The 13139-nt window shown below is 47.8% G+C and overlaps 4 protein-coding genes across 11 annotated transcripts; 2 read left to right on the top strand and 2 right to left on the bottom strand.

The window, feature by feature from the left end:
- Positions 1-612: 612 nt before the first annotated feature.
- Positions 613-4928, bottom strand: FOIG_08186 (uncharacterized protein). Of its 6 annotated transcripts, XM_031208121.1 has the most exons (6): positions 4437-4685; positions 3677-4382; positions 3439-3629; positions 2385-3326; positions 1782-2335; positions 1091-1722 (listed from the first exon to the last, which is right to left on the bottom strand). In XM_031208121.1, the coding sequence occupies exons 1-3, from the start codon at positions 4482-4484 to the stop codon at positions 3523-3525; spliced, it is 861 nt and encodes a 286-aa protein (XP_031062255.1). In that variant the 5' UTR covers positions 4485-4685; the 3' UTR covers positions 1091-1722; positions 1782-2335; positions 2385-3326; positions 3439-3522. The 6 variants fall into 6 exon arrangements, with proteins under 6 accessions (XP_031062250.1, XP_031062251.1, XP_031062255.1 ...); XM_031208116.1 differs by having other exon boundaries at positions 613-2335; positions 4437-4928; XM_031208120.1 differs by having other exon boundaries at positions 1091-2006; positions 2067-2335; positions 2385-3629; positions 4437-4686.
- On the top strand, positions 1732-3287 carry FOIG_08187 (uncharacterized protein; the record flags this gene model as incomplete). The annotated part of the gene is made up of 4 exons (XM_031208122.1): positions 1732-2021; positions 2076-2277; positions 2334-2534; positions 2583-3287. 4 exons carry the CDS (start codon positions 1732-1734, stop codon positions 3285-3287), a joined length of 1398 nt encoding a protein of 465 aa, XP_031062256.1.
- A 463-nt stretch (positions 4929-5391) lies between the features above and the next one.
- FOIG_08188 (uncharacterized protein) lies at positions 5392-8417 on the top strand (the record flags this gene model as incomplete). Of its 2 annotated transcripts, XM_031208123.1 has the most annotated exons (4): positions 5392-5477; positions 5537-6088; positions 6144-8137; positions 8193-8417. In XM_031208123.1, the coding sequence occupies exons 2-3, from the start codon at positions 6016-6018 to the stop codon at positions 8108-8110; spliced, it is 2040 nt and encodes a 679-aa protein (XP_031062257.1). In that variant the 5' UTR covers positions 5392-5477; positions 5537-6015. The 2 variants fall into 2 exon arrangements, with proteins under 2 accessions (XP_031062257.1, XP_031062258.1); XM_031208124.1 differs by lacking the exon at positions 8193-8417 and having other exon boundaries at positions 5537-8110.
- Positions 8418-9355: 938 nt separating this feature from the next.
- On the bottom strand, positions 9356-11225 carry FOIG_08189 (uncharacterized protein). 2 transcript variants are annotated; one of them, XM_031208125.1, is made up of 2 exons: positions 10292-11225; positions 9356-10230 (listed from the first exon to the last, which is right to left on the bottom strand). In XM_031208125.1, the coding sequence occupies exon 2, from the start codon at positions 9842-9844 to the stop codon at positions 9521-9523; it is 324 nt and encodes a 107-aa protein (XP_031062259.1). In that variant the 5' UTR covers positions 9845-10230; positions 10292-11225; the 3' UTR covers positions 9356-9520. The 2 variants fall into 2 exon arrangements, with proteins under 2 accessions (XP_031062259.1, XP_031062260.1); XM_031208126.1 differs by having other exon boundaries at positions 9358-10230; positions 10295-11225.
- Between the last annotated feature and the right edge of the window lie 1914 nt (positions 11226-13139).

A 13139-nucleotide genomic window follows, 5' to 3' on the forward strand; every position in this document is an offset into this window, starting at 1 on the left:
AAAGTAGGTGAGCATAGCATTCCAGAGCCTGATTTGAGATTCAGCCAGCCAGAGCAGAGAAGCAAATAAACAGGGCAAATATGCAGTTGGATCTGCTGACCTATACCGTGTTGGTCCTGTACCTGAAATAGAATGGCCTATGCCATGCAGACATAGACATTGCCTAGACATACAATAGATGTGCCAAGGAGAGCAGAGTAATTGGATCAAGGCTATTGTTTGTCGCAGCAGCCACCCGCCACGTTTCATAATCAGCCTGCTCCAAACGATAGATATCCAAGCCTCATCAGCAGGGTACAGGCTAATCGAGCTCGAGTCTGCGCCGAGAAAGGTGCTGGTGATGTCACACTCTGATTCAGCCCACGGGAGCTTACAGCTCTGGCCTTTAAAATGAAGCCCATGTTTCTCTTTTACCCCTCTCACCGCAATTGAAACGTACTAAAGCTAGGTTAAAAAAAAAAGACATCAGCTCTGCTAGGCTGCTCGTCATCTCGATTTGTATAGAGTTTAGTTGAGTCAGGAGAAGCTAGGTCTCCCCGAGTCCGGGGAGGCTGAAAGTTGGGACCATGCCATCTCATCTATTTAGAGATCGAGACTAGCGAAACGCACAGGCGATGCCAAGGCCAAGCCTCAGATCGCGGGGTGGAAGATGCAACGTCGAGACTCGTTCGAGGGGCGCCTTTGTTTGTGTGTTTGGATCGTAGAGAGGACCAACAGTGCATAGAAACAGTCGAGTAGTAGCCTATAGAGCCACCGTTTTTGGTGTGGACTGACCGTTTTGGTTGAAACCTGAGACTATCAACGGGAGATGGGACAAATCTGGGGATGAGAATCTGGGGGAATGGGTGTTGGTGGATAGTATAAAGTTGGGGTTGGCCGATGTGAGCGTGGCAGGGATTGACAGTTGGTGACATTTTGATTCTTAAGAGATAGGATATCTCGAGTTGTGTTGTGTCGTCTAGAGAGAGAGAGGGTGCTTTGGCCATCAGTGTCAGTGTCAGTGTCAGTGTCAGTGTCAGTGACACTGCAAAGCCAACCTCAGCCAACATTATAATTCAACCGTCGGTGGGAATTCAGAAGAGACACACATTCACTCACTCTCTGATATTCCTTCTCCTGGAGGGCGACAACTCGAAAGGATTGGCGGAAGAGGAAAGGCAAGTTGCAGAGCCAAGAGATTGTGTATATGACATGTTTGGTCAAACTAACACATTCTATCAAGCAGGCTGGCTATTGCAGTCTGTATATCTCCCCCCCTTCTATTTCCGCCGAGACCACAAATGGTCTTCGCTTGTCGAAAAATCAAAATCATCCTCTCACAGTCCAAAAACATAAAGAGGCAAAAGATCCCTCGTCTAACGGCAACGGCAGAAACGGGTGCTTGCATCGCGTTAATGTAACACGACGCTTCGACCTTGGCCCTCTCTGGACGACTCAAACCATTGTTATCCCTCTTCTCTTTTCCCTCTCTCTCACGCTCTCTCACTCTCTTGTGCTATCGCCAATTTCTCTTCTTGTCTTCCACATTTGAACAACGAGTTACGCAAAAGGGCATCACTTGACACTCCCTCACCTCACTCCTCCTCTTCTCACTCTTGCTCCCTTCTCTTCTCTTCGTCCTCAATTTTCACCTTCATTTGCTTCATACCAATCATTTCTTTTGCTTCTTGCACTCGCTCCCCCACTCCCTTACTCGGGGACTCGGGAAACTAGAAAGCACCACTATAAAAAATGAGTCACAAGTTCGTTGCGGGAAGAGGCTTGGAGCTTCTTGAACCGACCCAGAGGACCACGCTGGTGCTGTTTGAGCGCATAGGAGGCTCTATCAGCTTGGTTGCTGTCCTCTGTATCTTCGTCGCGTACGCGCTCGTTCCAAAAGTTCGAAATGTTCAAAACACTTTCATCGTGTTTGCGAGTGTCGCGAATGTTGGTGCAAGTGTTGCGAGTATCATCGCCTTGGATGGATTGGAACTGGGTGTTGCCTCGCCTCTTTGTCAGGCACAGAGCTTCATGTTCCATATGTGAGTTGCCTCTCATAATCTCATTCTCCTTGGACTATCACTGACTTCATGTAGGTTCATGCAGTCTGATCCCTGGTGGTCTCTGGCCATGGCATTCAACGTCTTCCTCGTCTTCTTCTTCCGCGCCAAACCCGACTCATTCCGAAGATGGTGGTGGATATATTGTCTCATTTGTTACGGTGGCCCTTTTGCTATTGCCATGGCGTTGCTTCTGGTTAGAAACCCGAACCGCGGCCTTGTGTTTGGTGAGGCCACTGTAAGTCTGCCGTGGGTTATCAAAACAAAGGGGCATTGTTGTTGACTCGATGACAGATCTGGTGCTGGGTTAACCAAGACTGGGAAGGAATCCGTATATACACTTACTATATGCTCGTCTGGGTTTGTATCGCTGGCTCGATCATCTTCTACTTCATGGTTGGCTACCATGTCTTCCATACTCGAAACCAACTCAAGAGTTTGACTACCTCAAAGAGCCGAGAGCCAGCTCCTGTTGAGCCACCCCAGCCCCAAGCTGTAAGTCTGTCTGATATAAACAATACCTATCCAGCTAACACTTGTTAGCAACGCCAAGTCGAGTTCCTGTCAGTCCCTCAAGACTGCTTCTACGGCACTATCGTCACTGAAGTCCAGGTCGTTCACTCAACACCCTCAGCGAACCATCTCCCTAGTGAACCTAAGCCCGCCTACACTCCTGGTCCATCGTCACCTCAGGTCTCCTTTGATGAGAACCCACATATTGTCCAAGGATCTCACAGTCACTACTTCTCGACCTCCATATCTCCTGGTATTGACAGCAGAGAGCGAACTAGCATGTCCCCTCTCCGTCGCATGACATCAGCGACAAACCGAACCGTCAACAAATTCGTCATCGACGATCCCATCAAGCGGGCTTACTTACGCACGAGCTTCCTTTTCGCCCTTAGTGTGCTGGTGACTTGGATCCCGAGCAGTCTGAACCGCATCCACAGCTGGCTCGTCGGTACGTCTCCCTACGAGTACCACGTCGCCACAGCCGCCGTCCTTCCCCTCCAAGGGCTCTGGAACGCGGTCATTTTCTTTGTAACGAGTGGAAAACCTCTTCGAGAGTGGCACAGAAACCTGCGCCATCCTCAGGCGCTGGATAGAGAGATGATTGAGACGCGGGTAGAGCATGATGAGCATGTTGGGAGAAGCGGCGAGAGTTTCCTGGACGACACAGACTCCGGTAGTGACGTTGAGCTGCGAAGAATGGGAGAGGCGCCGGGAAAGAGATCGGCGAGTCTTTGAGGGGGAGGTTTTAGAAGGAATCCTTTTCTTATGTCTGGCCTATATGTACGCTGATAAGATTTATGGCTTGTGATGAGTGGCGATGTGTATCGCAATCTAGACTAGAATACTAGACTTGACGATAACTGGGCATCTATGAGTGACAACTGACATGGAATGTTTTCAACTGAAGGCATATCTTGAAAATCTCAAAGAGAAACAGTCATGTATAAGTGTTTCAATGCGTTCGACTCGGTTACATGGCAGCACCGTGAATCACGAGAGTCTTTCCAGAGTTTCCAATTTCCTGCACCGCAGATTGCTCCACAGCCAGAAGAAGACTACTCGCCCTTACGAGCAACTCTATCACTAATCAGCAAATATCGAGCAATGATGAACTGGAATCATACCTTCATACACGAGCTTATAATGAACTGGTGGATCATCATCTGGACCCGAGATAAGTGGCATATGTTCAGATGCTGCCGGCGCAACGCTGAATCGTATCCCAACGTTGTTATGCGTATCAATCCATATAATATTCTCAGAGTCGGACTGAGACTTATCCTGTCTGCTGGCCATCTTGGCGAGCCACTTTCGGAAAACGCGGATGACCCCATCGACAATGTTGACATGGCTTATGAATAGTCCGCTCCTTGGACCTTCCTTGACAAGGTTCGTAACAGCACAAAGCTGAGAGAACATTTCGCCATCATCAAGGTTCACGTCTTGAGTGGCGGTATCGTCTTCAACGTCATCAGAGGGCTGCGCCTCCGTGGGACGTCTTCGGCTCCTCTTGATACTTCGGTTCTCGGGTGCAAAGACTGGCTTGTAAGAGGCATACAAAGCTCGCAGGTCAGACAACTCGGGCGTATCTTCACTGATGGGCTGGCCGTCTTGCGCCACGATACCCTGGTAGCGACATGCCAAATAAGGTGTGTAAAGCTGGTCGCTTGGGTGGTAACACTCCAAAATAAGCTTATTGTCTGGGAGGGGCGCAGCTTTGAGCAGGCGTTGGCGAAGGAGACGAGTGACAAGAGACCAGATGCGGCGGTTAATCGGGGCGAAAGAGAGTAAATCTCGAGTTGAGAACGGAGCCAAGATTGAGGTGAGAGTCTGAAAGAAAAGTCAGTTCCTTGAAATGTCTCATGTTTTCTGGGGGAAATTCACTTCATTTGGTAGAATATCGATGAAGCTATCGTGAGTCGTCATCATCATAGACTATGGCTCTCTGAGCTCAGGTTGGATAAGATGGAGGTGGGGATACGATAGACAGCCAGTATGTTATCCACAAACACCAGGAAACTTGATAATAGAATAATAAATATAAATTACGGGCGTAGTTTAAAGCCAGTGGAGGGAAGCTTCGGGCGTTGATGGAAGGATTCTGAGTTCTTGGCGGTGATATGTTATGCTATGTCATGTTGAGTGTAGCTCCAAGATGAGGTGACAGCTTCATTAAATGTCCTAAAACGTGGGGGAGGGGCAGGCTAATTTAGTCAGCATCCGCAAGTCCGAATGACGAAATACTATGTATCTTTGATAAGTTGATAGCATTATCGACTGTTGTCCCAATCGAGAATCCTCCTCCTATATTAAACAGATGACGCTGATAGATTCTATTCTCACCGCCAATGTTGCTTCAAAACGTGACAGATATAGGTTAATGCCCACCCTATAGTCTTTACATCAACGTTTTCGTTTATATCTAGATAGAGACCGCGAACTCTGTAGAAACTAGTAGCCATTTGATTGGCATTTTCATAATTTGATTTTCCCTTAACAGATGGGCAGGTGGCCATTGAGTTTATTGAAATTTACCGCGCGGCTGTTGGCTTTCTCAGAGTTGAATGTTGGGCGCCAAGGTCAAAGTATAACTCACTAAACAAACGAGATATCTTTCATACGAGAGCGCGCCCAATAGGAGGCTCAAGTGCAAACTCAATTTCTCAACGAAGGGAACGGTGATGCGTGTATCAGACTGTTGAGATACCTTTATGGTTAGTGGTTAACCAGTAGATGTGAATGTCGGAGCCGGAACCCGGAGCGGGGTGGGGCGTAGCGGGGGCTCAGTTTGTAAACGCCGGAAGCTGTCCCACTTTAATCCGATTAACCTCAACCTTCCCTCAACCATCAACTCGACAACCACAAGGAACATACACATCTTATGAGTACAGATAATCAGGCATAAGATACTCAATATGATTCCAGGTAAGGCCACGGCATAGTTCTATCGAAATATTATCATTGCAGTCTCTAATCTCGACCAGATATATCCTCAAGAGACTCAAATGCTCAACATCCCCGCAGGGATTTTCCCTCAAAGTTCAGCCTCAACATATGGTGCAATCACTTTCATTGTTGACAGGATCATCATATCAGCCTATTTCTCGTATCAAATATATCCTCGGCCAAGCCAGAAATCCCCCCTCGCCATCTCAATACCTCCACCAACTCAATATGCGAAGGGCTTAAGCATCTTTCCAACAACAAACACACATTGAAGGCAAAGAACTGGCGGGAAAAGATCCGAGGCTAAGAATGATAGGGCAATAACTTTTTATATGGTCCGATTATTGAGGGGAAGTGGACGCCATGGCTCTCAACTCACAACATGATCGCAGAAGGCGGTCTCATTCGCAGGATCAAGTGACATTGTGTCTATAAAGTCTCATGAATCCTGAGAGATCCCTGCTTCTCTATCAGTCTCCTTTGGACCTCTACTACACGGCACAGCTCTTCCGAACCAATGCGTTTCAATATCCTGGTGGGCTTCGGCCTTCTGGCAGCCGAGACTGCCCTTGCAGTCCCCTGCCCACCGGGTAAGTAGCAGAAGAGTCATGCAAATACAGAGCATCTACTTACAGAACGCCTTAGCAAGCACCGCAACCCTCGATGTGACTACTACTGTTCTGTCAACGATGAATGTCACTGATGCAGCGACGGGCACTATTACAATGACGGACACTGTGCTTGAGACCAATACCGTTAACACAACGGCCGTTGTGACCTCTACAGAGGTGGGTCTTGTTGCCGTGACAAGTACTGCAACTGTCAACGCCACAGAGACTGAGTTTGCTACTGTCAACTCAACGGTCATGTTCACTTCTACAGAGACTGATCTGGCCACTGCCACTGCCACCACAACTGCAACTGTCAACTCTACTGCTCTGTTTACCATTACAGAGACAGAGGAGGTGACCAGCACCGAGACTGAAACTGTTAACAACACAGCTCTGTTCACGACCACTGAGATTGATGTCGAGACTAGCACCGAGACTGCTACAGTCAACTCTACGGTGCTATTCACGTCCACAGAGACCGACTTCACCACGTCGACCGACGCAACTACAGCTACAACTGTTGTCTTCGTCACAAACTCAACTACCGTGACCCAGACTTCTACTGTCAATGCTACAGAGACAGCCTTTGAGACTGATACAGTTTTCACCACTGCTACAGTGAACACTACTGCAACTGTCAATACCACGGCTACAACCGTTGAGACCAACACGGCTTTCGTTACTTCTACTGTTGATACCACTGCAACTGTAAACACCACGGCCACGGATTTCGTCACTGCTACGGTCAACACTACTGCCACTGCATTCGAAACTGATACAGCTTTCACTACTTCAACAGTTAATACCACCGAAACAGTCAGAACGACATCGGTAGTGTTTGCAACAGCAACGATTAACTCCACATCTACAGAGTTTGTTACTTCAACTGTCAACACTACTGCCACTGCGTTCGAAACCGACACAGCTTTCACTACAGCAACTGTTAATACTACCGCAACAGTGAACACCACAGCTACAGCCTTCCAGACTGACACGGTGACCTCAACTGTCAACAGTACTGCCACAGTCAACACGACAGCAACAGCTTTCGAGACTGACACTGTTTTCACTACTGCAACTGTCAACGCTACCGACACGAGCACCGCCACTGTGACAACAACACAGACTGTCTTTGTAACCGCTACCGAAACTCCCACCGATGTGACATCTACAGAGACCAACACTGAGACTCAGACTGTCGATGCGGCTTCTGTAGTGACTGATACTGTTAACTCAACTTCTACAGTAGTTGTTACTGCTACCGTGACATCTACTGTTGATACTCCGGCCTCAAGCGCCAGCGCGACTCCTACGTCCGATCCCGTCGCTTCACCAAGCCCTGTTTCTTCGGACCCGGCCAGTGCTTCCGGAGCCGCATCTACTACAACCGTAGTAGTAGCCACAACGGACACTACGAGTGCTGCTGGCACACCTGCTGCTTCAGTGTCCACATCTTCTGCCGCTGAATCCTCACCACCAGCTTCATCTGCTGACGATGGTTCAGCTCCATCCTCCTTAGCCGCTCCAGCAACCTCCTCTCCAGCTGCTACTTCATCTCCCGCAGCCGTTTCCTCTGACCCTACATCTGAAGCTACTGGAGCCGCTTCTGGGGCTGCCACTACTACAACCACAGTAGTAGCACCCGTGGATACTACGACTGCTGCTAGTGATCCTGTTGCTTCAGACCCTACGTCTTCCCCAGCACTGGCCTCTTCTGATCCTACTTCTGCCGCCACAGGAGCTCCTACTGTCGCGGCAACAACAGTCACTACAAGTGCTACAGCAACCCCTGTTGCTGAAGACCCAACTTCAGCAGCAGATCCCTCGTCTGCTGCGGTCACTTCTGCAGAGCCTTCTACTGAGCCTACTGCAACTGCTACTGGAGCAGCTACCACTTCAAGTGCGGTCGATGGCGCCCCCGTCGATGACACCCCTACGCCTTCAGCTGATTCTACCGACTCTGCTACTTCGACCGAGGAACCCACTGCCTCCGCCACTTAGAGTATCTAATTAGGCCTACTACTAATGGTATAGAAAAGACTCCATTTATGATTCATGAATGATCTTTCTGAACTGTAACTAGAGATGAGGACGTAATCGGACCATGCTTAATTTGTATTTGAAGGCCCGGTATCATAATGGAGGGGTCTGAACGACTCAGGTGTGGCTGATATGGGACAAGCACATTGTGGAGTCATACCGGGAGCTTGATTGATATCGTGTTACTAATAGTTCAAAGTCTTTCCTTAAGAACCGGATCGTTCATAGTTACTTTTGGTTGTCAAGCAATATACAAGTGTTGGGCTCCGTGTTGGGTTGCGTATAACCATTACAAGAGCCAAGTGATCAACATTGTTCCTCAGCATAATCAATTACCCTATTGATTTTACCGAGACATGTTACCAGAGAACAAGCATATGATCGTCGATCTGAAATATGAAACATCTGCAGTGATAAACACATCATTTTATCAAAGTGTCATTCATCCAGAATATGGGGTTGTCCTCTCACAAAGCAGATTGTGTAACTCGGCACCTTGGACATGTAGTAAATAGAGTCCCCATCAGCTACCCGAAGATTGAAGGAGTAGAGCTAGTTTCTCGAGATCGCCGCTAAGTTGTGAGACGTTATGAAGGCAAGTGGTGGCGAGGGAACAGACAGGGTTTTTGATTATACGGCGTTATGCTGGGTGGACCCTGAACTGGAGGAGAGAGATATGCTGTGTCATATAATCTCCGATAAAGGCGTACAGGGAGAATCTCTTGTCCAAAGAATTTTGTTTGCCTTCAGTTCAGGAGTAGAGGATACAGGAGTTGTCTACTCAGGGGTGTACACTAACAAAAACAAACGAAACAATAGACTGCCGGGATACTGATGTTTCAGTTGAAATACAACTCGATATACGATATCCGTATCATATCGGAGCTGCAACATATGCCGATATAATGCCGTCTGTATGTCTCAGTGTGTAGCTTAAACAACGCCTCATTGTTACCTCTCCGGACGGGGCTTTGACAGTTTTGGGAGACCGGGGAGAAGAGTTATGATCATTGCCAAGATGAGTCTTCCAGACATACGAAAAGATACACAGGTTGCAGCAAGATCATCGCGTTGCATTCTGTTGTGCTTTTGAACTATCAGGACTGTGGGTGGTTTCCGCTGTCACGGTAGAGATATTTGCAGCAAAGTTCGCATACCACTTAGCTCTGTGGTTTATTCTGTAAATTAGTAGTTTGTAGCAGTTGACTGGACCCATATGTTTATTTCATTTATTAAAACAACTAAAGGTGCTAACATTTGAAATCGGAGGATCTTATATGTCCGATTATCGTCGACCTATCAACAACTTCCTTGGCGATACTACATGAACACACTCCACAACATCCATATCACCAGAGAAACATGCATCAGTTAGCATCTCCCTGCCAACTCTTGCAGTTGTGCCGTGACATCACAACGTAGCATCCCGTCAATGATATGCACGTCAGTCTCCCTGCCACTCAAATTCTCGTGGGGGCACATCTCGTCAGCCTGGAAGGTCTGGTCTCCTTGTTTCCCGCTTAGGATTACTGATATGATGGTCAACAATGTTCGAAAGACGGGAGCGCTCTGGGTCGAGTTGTACAGAGAATCGGGATCGGCGAGAACAAGTTTGCCGTGTCGCGCGCAATCTTGTGTGACATTGTTTGGAGAGATAGACATGGGGTTCATGAAGCAACTGTTGACAGCAAACATTGCATTATCTATGCAGAGACGAGTTCGAGACTTATGACATAGATGGTGGGTGGTAGTCGACCGGTTCGTTGAAGAGATGGTGGGTTGTAATCTTTCAGTGATAACATATAGCTCGATGCTCACTGTTGGTATTGTAAGATTGACCTTGAGATCCGGGGCGGATATCTGTTTGTATCCGCGAGTAGTTCGCGGACATAATGTTGAGTTAGGGCCGATTCATGCTTGTTGCCTTCTTTCTCCAGGAGACTAGATCCGTATTGGTTGCAAGGTTGCTGCCAACAATGGGAACTATGTTTGACATCAATATAAGTCCCCCAAAACTGTCAGGTGGTTAGACTATAAGAAGCAAAGAAGACCAATAAGGGCCGTTGGGTTACATTGAAAATCTGAAAGTATAGAACATAAGTAAAAAGTATATATCCACTGGTTGCTTCACACATGACTGACCACCAAAATTGTAGCCGAATGTTACTTTGGGCTTCATGCTTCTCTCAATACAGCGCGTGTCACTCATTATACTTTCCATTCTTGACTAATCTGACTTGAAAAACAAAAGAACCCATCACACAGGGTGTGATTTTTCAGTCAGATTTTCCAAGATAAGGAATAATATGTGTGAGGATTGAGTGGCATGTAATGCTATAGGGCAAAAGCGCAAAAGGCTTATCACCGCCTAGATGTCATTTGGCAATAAAGCGTTTTCAAAGGCAACCGGGATACACGCCACATCAGCTGATATGCGTCAAACAACCTTCGGACTTGGAAGAAAGCGCGAGAGCGCGATACCGAGACTCAAAGTCCGATGAGCGTTGTCTGATATAAACATGCTCAAACCTAGCCAACGATCGTCATGAAAGGAGCTGAGTGTGGTGTCCACGACGAGTGCCCTTGTAGATTATCATTCTCCCAAGGAAAGCTTCCGACGGGTCGAGAATCAACTCCGTTTTAGAAGATGTGTTGCGTTTCGATACCAAGAGTCGTTACCTGCCTAGTCGAGTAATTGTGGAATGATCAAGGCCTCATGTCAGCAATGGCATCGATGCCGTTAGCGTTGATTGATGAGTTCATAGGGCTGAGCGAGTAAGCCGTGATCTGGCCTCGCAGCTTACAACCTGTTCCTGCTGCTTTCTTATTTGTCGCCGCGTTTCATAGGAGTAAGCATATCTCCGACTGGTTCCAGCCCCAGGTTGTGCCCGGTTAGTTCTTATCCCAACCTGACTAGTTTCCCGTCGGCGTGTTTATACCACTCGGAAACACTTCCAAGGCTGGCAGAGAAAACCCGCATGTTGCGTCAGACCGGCCCGTTCCCGCGTAAGCCTCATCCGTTGTAGCGCGGAGGGTATTTGCTCCGTCAATGTAATGAACACAATCCGTACCGATGTATCAGGAAGGCCGTGTAAGCCGGCGGCCGGCATTTCGGCATGGCTGGATGTTTGATCCCCACTTATGCTGATTTTTGAACAGGGAGCCTATGGCTTGTGGGAGTAAGACTAATGAAACTGTATTCATCTTCTCCTAGTCCGTATGCTTGTTTCGGTGTTGTGTGTATTCACTTGGTTGTTGTCGTGATGTTGTAAATTGTCAGCCACCACACACTCAATTCCACCAGCTCCCCCTAACGCAGGATCGATCCTTGGTTTCCTGGTGGCGGCCCTCAGTACCTGAGTCCAATGTATGCTGGCGTGCCCGATAGACTTCGGCCTTATTTCCACGTGGTGGATGTTCCCATTGCGGCAACATTGGAGATATCGGTGACTATCCTCATCAGTTCATTCAATGAGCAGCATGTCGTATATGAAAAATGAGGACTCATCGCTTCGGCGTTGAACAGACAATCCTGGAGTGTTTGAAATAGCCCAAATCTGAAGCTTATTTATTAAGCCGGTGCTGGCTTGATTATGGCGAAATCACTCGAACCGGCTGGCCATCACCGTAGTGTCAAGACCCTGTTTGCCCATAGAAGTTTCGAGAAGTTCAACTATCCTCGTTGGGGATATCAAAAATAGCCTCCTAGTCATTGTCAATGCGAGTTGTAATGGCTGTCGATCAGCATGCAAGGATCCCGCGAGCAGATCCCCATGTGGCACTCCAACACTTCCATTAGGAGGGGAAGAGGGGGCTTTTCTGGTTATCTGACAAAGTTTCCCTTTTGTCTCATTTATGCCTGTCTCGTTTCTTCGTAAGACGGTCATCGATACGATGCTCACTCAATACGTCTCCCCATGAAACTCCCTAGGTTGAATCTGGTACAGGACGTTGAAAATAACTGCCATTGAACGAGGTCTTGATCGTTCTGTTACACAGAAATCCTGCGCTCGACTGTATTCTTTCTTTGAAACGTTCTTGAGTGCCAATACTTTTCTTGTGATAACAGACTGCGGCCATTGTCAGACGCTTGGTTTCACCATCTAAAGCGTTCAGTGAGCAGGCTTTGGTATCTTTGTGCTCATGCTTATCGTTTTTTTGCAGCATGTTCAGTGTTACATCATTCCAACATTCCGCCCCGGTGCGCGGCTCTGTCATACTAAACTGCCTGCAGTTCCGACTGGTTCGACCTGAAGAATGTTTCGGAATGACAAACAGCAGCTCAGCCTTGCCGTGTCGCAATGGTCCGTCCAATTGCGATGCTCGTATCGTTCTCACGCAGTTGCAGAAATAGAGTCGTGGCCAAGAATTAGATTAAGCTTTTGAGTGATTCAAGACAGGCCCTCGACAATGTAACATAGGACATGGGGGAGTTGAGCTACTACGACGATACACAGTGTTCAATGGCCCAGATCTTTGGGTTCTCAAAACTCGAAACCGGAACAAGCATGAGGTGATTGACTGCGTATTCCATTGCTCTCAGGCAATCTCTCCCGCCATTTCTCTGACAGAGAAATGGAGGCGTGTACAGAGTAAACCAGGCGTTGTGATATGCAGGATGCCTGTCAAAGGATGCATTGCGCCATATTTGGCCCTGTAGCAAGTGTGTGAAACATCTGCCGGCAGTGCAATCTTCAGCTTTTCTAGCCCGCCGCGGCAAGGATGCGCACCACAAACTATCATAGGCTGTCGTTTGATTCGTGTATGCAAAAAGGAGGATCCTTGTAAAATCGACAATTGTCAAGTTTCCAATGAGTTGTTCAAGCTTTGTTCATGGAAAATGAAGAAGGACAAAAGTGCCAAAATCAAGAAGCCCGAGTTCGATGTAACGCAAAAGCTTAAGTAATTCTGGGGGCCTGTGTAAGTCGTACCTACCTTAAGGTTGGCATCTGAAAGGAGGGTGCTTGGCCCGCTACTTCCATACACTGAG

The sequence above is a fragment of the Fusarium odoratissimum genome (assembly GCF_000260195.1).
Source record: "Fusarium odoratissimum NRRL 54006 unplaced genomic scaffold supercont1.12, whole genome shotgun sequence".
NCBI lineage: Eukaryota > Fungi > Ascomycota > Sordariomycetes > Hypocreales > Nectriaceae > Fusarium > Fusarium odoratissimum.